At 38.9% G+C, this 13606-nt stretch overlaps 1 protein-coding gene across 7 annotated transcripts in view; it reads left to right on the top strand.

Annotated features, from left to right (window-relative positions):
• POSTN (periostin) overlaps positions 1-13606 on the top strand; it is an 87446-nt gene that overhangs the window by 30906 nt on the left and 42934 nt on the right. For all 7 annotated transcript variants that reach the window (XM_073662564.1, XM_073662565.1, XM_073662566.1 and 4 more), the window contains exons 6-10: positions 2243-2389; positions 2766-2907; positions 3352-3564; positions 5730-5864; positions 8637-8785. In XM_073662564.1, the coding sequence (XP_073518665.1) occupies positions 2243-2389; positions 2766-2907; positions 3352-3564; positions 5730-5864; positions 8637-8785 (786 nt within the window). The remainder of the gene's footprint in view (positions 1-2242; positions 2390-2765; positions 2908-3351; positions 3565-5729; positions 5865-8636; positions 8786-13606) is intronic.

Below are 13606 nucleotides of genomic sequence, written 5' to 3'. Positions count from 1 at the left end.
CTGACATGGCTTCCGTAATCTATTGGAGCCAATATTGCGCTCCAGAATGTAATTGACATGCCTTCCCTTTCGAGCCCTGTCATGCACCTAGAGAGTAGTTTTCCACCACATATAGGGTATCGGCGTACTCAGGAGAAATTGCACAACAAAACTAAAGGACTATTTTCTCCTGTTACTCTTATGAAAAATGCAAAATTTGGGGCTAAAGCAACATTTTTGTGGGAAAAAGTAAAATTTTCATTTTTTTATTCCACATTGCTTTAATTCCTGTGAAGCACCTGAAGGGTTAATAAACTTCTTGAATGTGGTTTTGAGCACCTTGAGGGGTGCAGTTTTTAAAATGGTATCACTTTTGGGTATTTTCTGTCATATAGGCCCCTCAAACTCATTTCAAATGTGATGTGGTCCCTAAAAAAAATTGGTTTTGTAAAGTTTGTTGGAAAAATTAGAAATTGCTGACAAAACTTTAAGTCTTCTAACTTCCTAACGAAAAAAAAATTATGCTGATGTCAAGTAGACATGGGGTAAATTTTATTTATTAACTATTTTGTGTGGCATAACTATGTTGTTTTGAGGGCATAAAAATTAAAAGTTTGAAAATTTAGAAATTTTAAAAAATTTTGCCAAAAATCCAAAATTTTCACAAATAAATGCAAAAAAATTGTACCTAAATTTACCACTACCACAAAGTACAATGTGTCATGAAAAAAACAATCTCAGAATTACTGGGATACATTGAAGCTTTCTAGAGTTATTACCTCATAAAGTGACAGTGGCTCGAATTGTAAAATTTGGTCTAGTCAGGGTGAAGGGGTTAAGGAAATTTATTGTCAGAAGATCATGTTATTATAAACATACATATATGCATATGTATATATATATATATATATATATATATAAATATATGTTTTGTAAATGTGTAAACATAACTTTTTTTTTTAAAGAATATGGAATATTAAAATATTTTACGTTTTTTATATTCTATCCACTGAAAAGAAAAATCTTGATATATTTATTTTACAATTACTACTAGAGTAATCACATTAGGTTGATGCTTCCTAATATCAGTAGCTCACGTCTACTTTACTGTTTAGGGTAGAATAGGTTTATTAAGGCCCCTATACTAACATCAGCTATACAAGCCATTATTGACAGGCTATTGACTCTCTCCTGACATATGATGTAGGGCAAGATAAGGATCTGGTATGTTCGATTTTGCATTTATCAAGCCTTTTTTCCTCTGCGTTAAGCCATCAGAGATGTCTGGCAGCGTCTGTCTCTCAAAGAACACAGAAGCACTTGGCAGAGCGAGTGTTCCTGTATATGGAAAAATTGGGTGAGATGGCTGCTGGCTAGGTGATTGGCAGATCCATCATTTGACCAGCAGTTATCTAAAGTGTAAGGGGTGTCTTAAGAGTCATCTCAGTGTTACAAAGTGAATAAATAATTAAAGCTCTACAGTACTGCTGGAGGCCTAGATAAGGTAGGATAGTAAGTTTTCAAGTTTTCTGTTACTCTATATTCTTTGGAAGGAGGGGCTGTACTCTATGACATCCCGAAGAAGGTAATTTTATAACATTTCTCTTTCCATTGACTCCCATTTAATCTTAGCTACCATAAAACACATGTTCTGCTGCACTGTCTATATAGACAATTCAGGAGAGGACTGTTTTTCTTCAATATGGCTTCCCCCAAAGTACTTGAAGGGGTTTTCCCATCTCCAAGATTCTATTTCAATATGTAGAAGGTGTAATAATAATATGATGCCTTCAAATAAAAATGTAGCACAATTCGTCTGATGCGCTATATTGATTGCCCCATGTGCAGGGCATTGCAGTAGCTTAGGTATCCATGATTATGACCAATAATAAGTAACTGTCACTATATGAGTAGTCATAATTATGGATATCTAAGCTACTGCAATGTTCTGCACATGGGGTAAGTGACATAAGTAATCTGAGGAACTACAGTATACTACATTTCTAATTGGAGATATTTGAAAATATTATTATTGCACTTACTAGATATTGGGATAATATCTTGGAGATGAGAATACCCCTTTAATAAAAAGCCACAATATTTTTTAAAAAATAAGAAGTTATCAGCTTCAACACTGTTATAAATAAATAGCCAACCCAGAATATATTACATAAAAAATTCCCTTTAATTTCATTGTAGTAGTTTTGAAGATTGTTGTACTTTTTCAGTCTGTAACCTCTTTGTCTTCTTCCTTTTATTGAAGATTGTTACAGTAAATTGCGCAAGAATTATCCATGGAAATCAGATTGCCACCAACGGTGTGGTTCATGTGATTGATCGTGTTGTGACAGCTGTGGGAAACACCATTGAGGACTTTGTTGATTCTGAAGATGATTTGTCATCTTTTAGGGTAGGTTTCCTAAAGTAAATATAGCAAGCGCCATGCTCAACTATCCTTAGGGCTACATCATTCACTTAGAACATTTTTTAATGTCAAGTTCGTAGACTTTTACATGTGTGCTTAGTAAGGTTGCACCCGGTTCACCTTAAATTCATGAGCTCTTCATGGAACATTAAAGTGTTTAAAATTCACCTTCCTAAGGAAAGAAGTATAAAGTAAATACATAGAGGAAGAAAGCATGAACTTGTAGGATTTGTAAGTAAAATAGTTAACACTTACAGCTTCCATTCACGTTATGCTGATTTTGATGGGTGTTTTTCCATCAAGAGAAAGGTGCCAATCATTATGCAAAGAATATTAAAATACCATTTATTCACTTTTTCAGGAAGCTGCTATGGTTTCAAATACATTGGAAAAGCTTGGAAAATCTGGACATTATACTCTATTTGCTCCAACTGATGACGCTTTTAAGAAGCTTCCAAAAAATGTTCTTGAAAGAATTAAGTCTGACAAAAAGGCAGCTGAGGGTACGTATAATATGGAATAGAGGATATTGCCTGGACAAGTGTCAGCTCTGGGAAACCTGAGCAGATGCCAAGGACCTTTGGGCATGTGAGCAAGAGCATTGAGATCGTAGTTGAAAAGTACTACACTTGTCAAGCGAATAATGAAGAAGACATGTGACCGAATGTTCTTCTGTTACCCAATGGCCACCATACAACTTGCACTCAATAGAGCAAATAGATGATCCATTATGACACTATATTTGTTATAGCAACCATATTTAATAATTATAATGGCCAATCTGGATTGTGAAATTCTTCGAAATGTAACTTTTTTGTTCTAAGCGATTTCAGGATTATGATAATCCTGTGTAATTTATACTATAAAATGAAATGAAGAACATCATCAACAAATTATTGCAGCAAAATAATTTCTTTATTCATAATTCTTTACATATATTTTTTCAGCTTTGGTTAACTTCCACATCTTGGACACTGTCCAGTGTTCTGAGGCCATAATGGGTGGAGCAGTTTTCGATACCTTGGAAGGAAGCCCTCTTCAGATTGGATGTGATGGTGACAGCGTGACTGTGAATGGCAAGAAGCTTGTGAACAGGAAGGATATTGTCACAACCAATGGTGTAATTCACATGATTGACGAGGTTCTTATCCCAGATTCTGGTAAGTATCAAGCTTTTAATGTAAAATAAAACTTACTGCAGGAGAAAATACTGCAACATGGTTTTGATAAATTCTAATTTACCCATGCCGCTTATAATACCTTAGGCAGTTTATAGTCATTTGTACGTACGCCAATGTTTAAAGGGAATCTGTCATGCAAACACATGCTATGACCCTGCAGATATGGGGTAATTCTGCAGGTTAACAGCGTTCTTAAGTCATGCAGCCACCGCACTAGAAGCATGGGTACTCGGAGAAAATGAACTTTAAACCCTTTACCAGCTTGGGTTTTTCCGTTTTTGCATTTTTGTTTTTCGCTTCCTTTCTTCCCAGAGCCATAAGTTTTTTATTTTTCTGTAAATATGGCAATGTGAGGGCTTGTTTTTTGTGGGACAAGTTGTAATTTTGAAGAATACCATATCGTGTACTGGAAAATGGGAAAAAATTCAAAGTGCGGTGAAATTGCAAAAAAGTGCAATTTCACAATTGTTTTTTTTTTTTTTACCATGTTCACTAAATGCTAAATCTGATCATTATGATTCTCCAGGTTGTTACAAGCTCGTAGATACCAAATATGTATAGGTTCTTTTGTATTTAAAAAAAATCCAAAGTTTGCAAAAAAAAGAAAAAAAAAAGTCGCCATTTTCCGAGACCTGTAGCATCTCCAATCTTCAAGATCTGGGGCCAAGTGAGGGCTTATTTTTTGAGTGACAAGCTGCCATTTTTATTGGTACCATTTTGGGGTAGATATGATTTTTTTATCACCTGTTATTGCACTTTATTGCAATGTTGCGGTGACCAAAAAAATTTAACTCTGGCGTTTTGATTTTTTTTCTCATTACGCCATTTACCAATTCGATTAATTCTTTTTCTATATTGATAGATTCTGAACATGATGGTAGCAAATATGTTTATATTTGACCTTTTGTATTTTATTTTGAACGAGGCGAAAGGGGGGTGATTTGAACTTTTATATTTTAAATTTTTTGAACATTTTTAAAAACATTTTTTTTACTTCTCACTAGCTTCAATAGTCTCAATTGGAAACTAGAACCTGCAATCATCCGATCGCCTGTGCTAAACACAGCAGGGCTTCAGCCTTGCTGTGTGTAGCAAAAATGCTCACTTGCTATGAGCACCGACTGCTGGGTGGCGCTCATAGCATCCTGGCAATGACAACCACAGGGGTCTCCTGCAGACCCCGAGTTGTCATGCCAACCCATCGGCGACCCGTGATCATGTGACACGGGCACCAATGGGCAGGATTAGTGACGCACTTCCGGTAAGCGCAAGTTAAATGCCGCTGTCAGAGATTGACAGAGGCATATAACTAGTTAACAGCTGCGGGTGGATCGTGATTTCACCCATGGATATTAGGGGTACATGTAAGCTTTACAGATCAGCTCATGTGCCCAAATACATACCAGGTCAGTGCCGGAGCCTGCATGGACTGCAAGGATATGAGCTTGGAAGTACTCATTCGTCCAAGGTCATAAAGGGGTTAATCCTCCTGGAAACCTCAGGCTTTCAGTCATAAAGGGACAGCTTCAGTCACCATGGAGTACATAGTGAGCGGCAGCTGAAACTATGCCCTGGCATTGCCTGACAGATGGCTGTAGAGTGCATCAGTGCGTGATGAGTGAAGCCGCTCCGACTGCGCCCCTATGACTGAAATCCTGAGGTTGCCAGGAGGAATAAAGTTAATTACCTCCTAGTATCCAGGCTGTCAGCGCGGCAGTGGCACATCATCAGAATGCTATTATCCTGCAGATTAACCCCATACCTGCAGGTTAATAGCGTTTTTTTCACTTGACAGGTTCCCTTTAAAGCTTCTTGTATACAGAAAAGCCATGTGCTAGGACCCTGTATGACAGTTTCATGCAGTAGCGCCACTGCACTCCATACTGTATTTACAAGACAAGACGCAATGCTTCAAGGGGGGAATGAGACTGCTATATGGACCGTGTTAGAACATGCCACAATTTTAGTTTATCACAAAACTTGTATAAATATTAAAAAGAAAACCCTAACATATGAAATATGAGGCACCTGAAGGTGCAGAATGGTGGCATAAAAATCTGATATTCGCTTTATTTAAAGAAATGTAATACAGTTATCATAAATAAAACTTATGGTTCTCAATCATTTTGTATTAATATTTTCAGCAAAGCAAGTCATGGAGCTCGCAGGAAGCCAACAGACCACTTTCACTGATCTCATGGCACAAATGGGACTGGCAGCCTCTTTGAGACCTGAGGCAGAATATACTCTTCTGGCTCCTTTAAATGACGCTTTCTCCGGTCAGTATAATATAACGTTTATACTCAAAAGTAATAACATAATACGGAATGTCGAGTAAACTAATGTTCTCCGAGGAATTCACTGTTCTAAAATAGATGGGGAAGTCCATTGTTACTAATTCAAAGGAATAAAACAGGGTAAAAAAATGACTATTTGAGGGAAACTTAATTTTTCCTCTCATGTGATGCCTTTATAGTTTTTGCTCGCATCACAAGGGTTCAAAGCCCAGGATCAGAGTTTTCTGTAATCTTTGTCTTTGCTTCTGTCAGTTGCTATCATTTACATCTACCCTTCTTTGGGTGCCATGCAGGCACAACCAATTTGTCTGAACAATAAAAGCAACAAAAATTGTATGCCACTGCAAATTAAGTCCCAGATCTCAGCACTTTCCAATTATAATGACAGAAAAAAAAATAATATTTTTTTTTTCATTTATAATTTTTACCTATTGTCCCTACGTAGTTCAGAGTAGGCTAAATTCTCTAAAAATCGTGCATGCAACTGCCTCCTCTATCCAATGTCACATTGTACGCTACAATTACTGAGAAGAACCAATTCAGCAGCAGCCGGGACAAAGGGGCAAGTGAGGAGAGAATACAGAGTGGTCAACGGGGGTAGGAAGTAGCATGAATCAGTGTAGGCAATACCGGAGCCAACTTAGAGTGGGATGTGAAAAATATCCAAGGATTTTACAAGCTTTACTATTGTACATTATAACAGTAATATATGGACATTGAATGGTAGTTTTATTTCAGCACTGAATTGCAGAATTGTATGGCAGCTAAATTTCATTGCAGTGTAATGTGGACAGTCTAATGCCTTAGCTAGTTTCATGGTGTTATTAGTTGGGTGGTCACTGTATTATGTGGACATGAAGTGCTATTAGCAGTTCAAAGAAAAATCTAAAAATATATTGTATCGCTCTCTCATATATAAATGTATAATCAGGACAGCGAATGAAGATTCTATTAGATTTGGCATCCATAGTTATCTATAGTCATGTCCTGTTATCCAAATTTGAGCCTTCAGAGTTTTTTTTAGTTTTTTTGCGAAGTTTAAACATTAACTGTACAAGTTCAACATTTCCGATTTTGTCTTTGTGTAACGGGCCATGGCTGAGGGTCGCATCTGTGGTCACATCTACACCCCACCACAGTATAGAAAAAAGGAGGATCCTAGCTGGGTGTGTGTGCTGTTACCTTAACGATACGCCACTCCAGGCTGCATGCTGCCGCTTCACGTGGCAGGCCAAAACCCAATGAAGTAGAGATGAGGAAGACCAGAGTCCAAAAATAAACTTTTTTTTACTGAACAAACTGATAAGAAGTACTGTATATACAACAGACCGCAGGCACAACACTTCAAGAATATTTCTTCTGCACAATCCAGAGGCAGGAACTTTCTGATTGTGTGGTGGTACTTTACTTCTGTTACATGTTGCACTAGACCAGCAAACCATTATGTCAACCTCCATCTTTCCTTCATATGAGGACCCCACTGGCTGAGGAGCGTCGCTACCACTCCTCACTACTATTCTTAAAGTCCATTTGATGTGGGCAACACATTCTTTGGTGTGCAACTGCATCTTCAATTCTCTGTAGGAGAACTAGTGTCCCATCTTATCCTCTATGACCCTCAGTTCTGGCTACGCTTCCAGTTCTTATCTAGTATAGATAACATTTACTGCTGGCCCCACTTTCCTGAGATAAGGATTAGTGATGAGCGAGTTTGCTTGTTACTCGAGATTTACGAGCATGCTTGGGTGTTTTCCGAGTATCTTCAGCGTGCTCGAGTGTTATGCTTAAGTCACTCCATGCTCATGATTTGCGACTGTTTGTCAGCTTTAATACGTGTGAGGAATGCTTGTTTCTTAGGCATTCCTCACATGTATAAAAGCTGTCAAACAGTCGCAAATGATGAGCACGGTGTGACTGAAATATAATACCCGAGCACGCTGAAGATACTGGGCGAGCACCCAAACATGCTCGCTGAAAGGGTTAACAGGACATACTCGTTCATCACTAATAAGGATCCTCCTGTCACTTAATCCTTGCTTACTTCAGAACATTCTTCTTTCCCTTCTTCATACACATAACCCTTTTCAAAGCAGGTCTGCTAACATTAGGACCATAGGTCATTCTCTTTCCTGCACTCTTCCATATCTGCCTAACAAAAGGAACAGAGTTTCTTTTGACCACTTAGCTTCTCTCACAGTGGGCTTCCCCCAATAGTTAGCCATGTTTATTGGTTAGCTAAGTGCTGCAGGCCACAAAATAGTTGAAACAACATAAAAAAACAGCACTATGTAACCATCAGATCTTCAAGGTGAGTGTGGACAGCTTCTCTGCTCCTTTCCATTTGTGCTGAGTTACCACTTGTTGCCATGCGGCTCAGGTTGCATACTTTGCAATTTTTTCAAGAAAATGAAGCAGTTTTCTCAGGTTTTGTAAACCCTGGTTAAAAGTGAGCATCTTGTGGGGCAGTGCTAAGTGGCCTAAGTGCGCAGAAAACATCTGAAGGGTCATAGCTGGATCACAGGCCTTGACTTCCAACAATTCTGTATGCCAAAGATAATAATATTTGTCAAAGTGCACTCCACTCTGTGTCCTGAGAGGTATGAGGACAGTAAGGCTTTAAATAAGGTCATCGTATAGTGAGAGGTGAGATGCATTCTGACGAGCTGTGTCTTTTGGTAAATTTCTTTGACAACTCACAGAAGGTATAACTTTAAATTTTTACTTTTCCAATGACACACGCTTCTATTGTTACAGATGAAACACTGAGAATGGATCAACGTCTTCTCAAGCTGATCTTGCAGAATCACATTATTAAGCAAAAATTTGTACTTAATGGTCTCTACAATGGACAGACACTCGAAACTCTTGGTGGACAGATTCTCAGAGTGTTTGTATACCGCACTGTAAGTATTTCTTATTACTACATTCATTTTGTACATTGATGCATATCTATGACATTTGTCGACCTATAAGGAATCTAAACCATTCATTCAAAATATGCCCAGACGAAGCACTGTGTTCTAGATGACATTAATAGAAGTCTGACACCACAATCATTGTTCAAACCAACCACGGCACTTTGTAGGGGACAGCACACTAATAATAATCTTTTAAATCCATTCTGTTTGCCATAAATTGTCCTTTATTCAAGCATGCTAATGAAATTCTTTGCTTAGTGCACCCTTGGTGTGGCCAAGCAGTTCAGTGCACCTTCTCATCTACTTGTTTTTCATCTATTTCTGCCCTCCCCTAGCTTCATGTACAGTCAGAGCCGTCAATCGAAGAGCGATAGATATAAAACATGTTGGAGTAAAGGGTTGCTGAACTGCTCAGCCACACCCAGGGTGCACTGAGCACCTCATTAGCATATTTGAGCAAAAATCTATTTCTTGCAAATTCAGCAATTGAATTGGAAAGTAAAGGTATGATTTTTATTATGGCTAAGCCTTTTATAAGGGGCTGTGCCTGGTTTGAACAGCCATTTGGTGCTGATAGACTACCTTTGAAAGGGTTGTGTTCAGCTAAATAATTTGTAGTTAAATTTGCTCAAGTTTGTAAGATTTGCAGCTTACTAACATACTGTACTTCATGTCTGGAAGGCGCCCCACTCTTCAGCTAAAAGCTCGGGTCACAGGTCCAGGCAAGTCCTTTTCAGTGTTTCCTGTATCTGCAGGTTGTCAGGCTCATTTCAAAGCCAGAACCTTCACTTTGTACGTTGTAACAAAGAGGCTTTTGAAATGAATCAGGTAGCCATGCCCATTCAAACACAGCTCAGGTCATACTCCAACACAGGAAATTCTGTAGTGTGTAGAGCACAAACCAGAAAAGGTCCTTCCAGGACTCTGGACCAGAGGTTATAGCTGAAGATCAGGTCACCTTTTAGATGTAAAATATATTAGTAAGTTTAATCACCATACTGATTTAAGCACATTTAAAAAGTTTAACTAGATTTTGGATGGTGCATTTAGCTATCTCCAGTAGTCCCATAGACAATAAAGGGTGTAGTGAAGCACATGCTCAACCCCTACATCATTAATACAAGGTTCTGCAGAACTTTATTATTGGTATTGATGGGAGTTCCAATGGTCCAACCCCCAGGCTCATAGCAGCAAGTAAAAACAACAAGCAAAGACTTAACTTTAGAAAGTTTAGAGATTACAGTTGGAACCCGACTCAATACCTGAGGGAGAAGGATGAATGATATGCAACATTTGGAGAATGGACTGGTACAGATTTCATTTTTCGGTCCAGAGAGCTTCAATGTGCAGTAAACTACTGGCAGCAAGTCCAGTTTTAACATTTTTTAAATTAATTCTCAGTGCATGTGTTTATAAAATCCATTGCACTATGTGAGGCCAAAAATGTTAATTTAATGTATTTCCTGTCGATTAACATAGTAACAAACTTTCCCATGATGAATTCAATATGATCGCTTGCACAGTGCTCCTTGAGATGTTTAAAACTTGGGAAATCTTTTTGTATCCAAATCTGGCTTTAAACTTCGCCACAACAGTATCTCGGACCTGCCTGGTGTGTTCCTTGGTCTTCATGATGCTCTCTGCACTTGAACCAGAACCCTAAGACTATCACAGAGCAGGTTCATTTATACGGAGACTTGATTACACACAGGTGGATTCTATTTATCATTACCAGTCATTTATGACAACATTGGATCATTCAGAGATCCTCACTGAACTTCTGGAGTGAGTTTGCTGCACTGAAAGTAAAGGGGCCGAATAATATTGCACGGCCCACTTTTCAGTTTTTAATTTGTTAAAAAAGTTTAAAATTTCCAAAAATTTCGTTCCACTTCACGATTGTGTCCCACTTGTTGTTGATTCTACCCAAAAAGATTAGAATTTTATATCTTTATGTTTGAAGCCAGAAATATGGAAAAAGGTAGAAAAGTTCAAGGGGGCCAAATACTTTCAGAATGCACTGTATATATAACTCTTTTCCTGATGCGCATATAAACCTTGCTAACCTAATTAACATTCAGTTCATGCCTTCTCCTATCTATTTTAATTGTGCTCTCTGGAACTCACAGTCAGCACGTAACAAACTCCCCTACATCCATCACTTTTTCCTTTCTAATTCCCTTAACCTTCTGGCTCTTACTGAAACCTGGATCCAGCAGTCAGACACCACCGCAGCTGTTGATCTCTTGTATGGTGCATCATTTAAGGGAGTCAGGAGACTATATTCTGCCTCAGGTTTCAATGAGGCTGCCAGTCCCTGAGAGCAGACAAGGCGGAGTTATCGGTCTGCTACTTTCATCAAAATATGCTTTCCAGGCTATCCTCCCTGTACCCTCATCTGTTTCCTTCCTTTGAAGTACACTCTGTCAGACTCTTCAAGCACTTCTCCCTGCGAGTGGCGATTATGTATCGCCCTCCAAGCCACACCAACCAATTCCTCAATCTCTTTGTCACCTGGCTTCCACATTTTCTATCCTGTGACATTCCCACTCTCATCATGGGGTATTTTGACATCCCCACCTGCCACCCATCTTCTTTCTTTAACCTCCTCCTATGGCCTTTCACAGCTTATTAACTCTCCTGCACATGAAGACAGGAATATTTTGGACCTGGTCTTCTCCTGGCTATGCTCAGTGTACAATTTCATTAACTCCCCTCTCCCACTCTCTGATCATAACCTTCTTTCCTTCTCTGTCAAAAACTCTCTAAATGTTCAGGACACCCCTGCTTACCACACATACAGCAATCTATGTGCCATCAATACCCAGCAGCATATGAACAATATACAGACATATTTAGCTTCAATCTCATCCCTTTCTTGTCCAAATTCAGCATTGTCACATTATAGTAATACACTGCAGAGTGCCCTGGATGAAGCAGCATCGGCTACATGCCAAAAGACCCAACACACCCTCATTATATCACTAGCTGATATTCAAAACAACTCTTCCAAACTTTCCACTTCTTACTGAGCTCTAAAGTATACTCTTTTCTAATCCACTATCTCTCAGATAACACTCTTCTTGACCCTTTATAATCCAGTCTCTGCTCCTTACACTCTACTGAAACTGCCTTTGTATACTCTTTTCTAATCCACTATCTCTCAGATAACACTCTTCTTGACCCTTTATAATCCAGTCTCTGCTCCTTACACTCTACTGAAACTGCCTTTAATGGTCTCCAATGATCTTCTGTCAGCAAAATCTAATGCCCACTACTCCCTGTTGATTCTTTTGGATCAATCTGCTGCATTCAACACTGTGGATCACCATCTCCTCCTTACTATGCTCTGCTCTATTGGCCTCAAGTACACCATCCTCTCTTGCTTTTCCTTCAACCGCTCTGACTCTGACCACTCCTTCACGGTATCGTTTGCTGACTCTTCTTCCTCTTACTATCGGGGTTCCCCAAGGCTCAGTCCTAGGCCCACTCCTCTTCTCTCTATACACTGCCCCTATTGGACAAACCATCAGCAGATTTGGATTCCAGTACCATCTCTTTACTGATGACACCCAATTATGCACCTCTTCTCCTAACATCACTCCTACCTTAATCCTTAATATAAACCACCAGGGATTGTCTCTCCGCTGTCTCTAACATCATGTCCTCCCTCTGTCTAAAACAGAATCTCTCCAAAACTGAACTCCTTGTGTTTCCTCCCTCTACTAACCTACCAATACCCGATATTGCAATTATCTTCGATGGGTCAACCATAATTTCCAAGCAGCATGATCACTGCCTTGAGGTTATACTTGACAGAGAACTTTCCTTTATTCCCTATATACAATCACTCACTCGCTCATGTCACCTGTTTATTAAAAACATCTCCAGAATTTGACCTTTTCTCACCTTTGAAACTGCAAAAACTCTTATTGTCGCTCTTATTCATTCTCATCTGGACTATTACAACTCTATTCAACGGTCTCCCTCTAACTAAACGTTCTCCTCTTCAATCCATCCTGAATACAGCCGCCAGGGTCATATTTCTGTCCAGCCTCTACACTACTGCTTCCATCCTGTGCCAGTCATTGCACTGGTTGCGCATTCACTACAGAATAAAATACAAACTCATCTCTCTCATCCACAAAGCTCTCCACAGTTCTGTAACACACTACATCTCCTCCCTCGTCTCAGCCTGCCCCCTAACCCTATCTGCGCTCTCTGTTCTGCAACTGATCTGAGACAAACTTCCTTGGTTATCCAAAGTTCATACCTCAGTCTCTGAGACTTCTTTGTGCTGCACCATTTTTATGGAATGCACTACCCAGAATGATCTGACTAATATCTAGGCCCCACATTTTTAAGGATGCTTTAAAATACATCTCTTTAGTGAAGCCTATCACCTCAATTATCTAACCTAACCATTCCCTATTCCCTCTTCCTAATTTTTACTCATAATCTGGTCTCTCTTATTCTATATCCTGTACACCCTCCTTGAATCCAACATCACTTGGTGACTGCATTTAGATACTGGATGATATCTGGTCCATGCACCTATACATCATATCATAACCCCTATTTATTATAATGATGGCTAGACCATACATGACAAGCATGTTTTACTTATTGTGTCCCCCCTATTTCCTTTTAGATTGTAAGTTTGCGAGTAGGGCCATCACAACTCCTGTAACTGTTGAACTATGTGTTACTCTGTGATGTTTTTATCTTCTATTCATGTCTCTGCTTAACTATAAAGTGCTGCAAAATATGTTGGCGATATTCTAAATAAAATTATTATTGTTAATC

This window comes from Phyllobates terribilis, unplaced genomic scaffold (genome assembly GCF_046119375.1).
Source record: "Phyllobates terribilis strain yellow unplaced genomic scaffold, ASM4611937v1 Scaffold_2__4_contigs__length_985480577, whole genome shotgun sequence".
Lineage (NCBI taxonomy): Eukaryota > Metazoa > Chordata > Amphibia > Anura > Dendrobatidae > Phyllobates > Phyllobates terribilis.
Note: the sequence above shows the minus strand (reverse complement) of the source record. Positions and strands in the feature narration are given on the sequence as shown.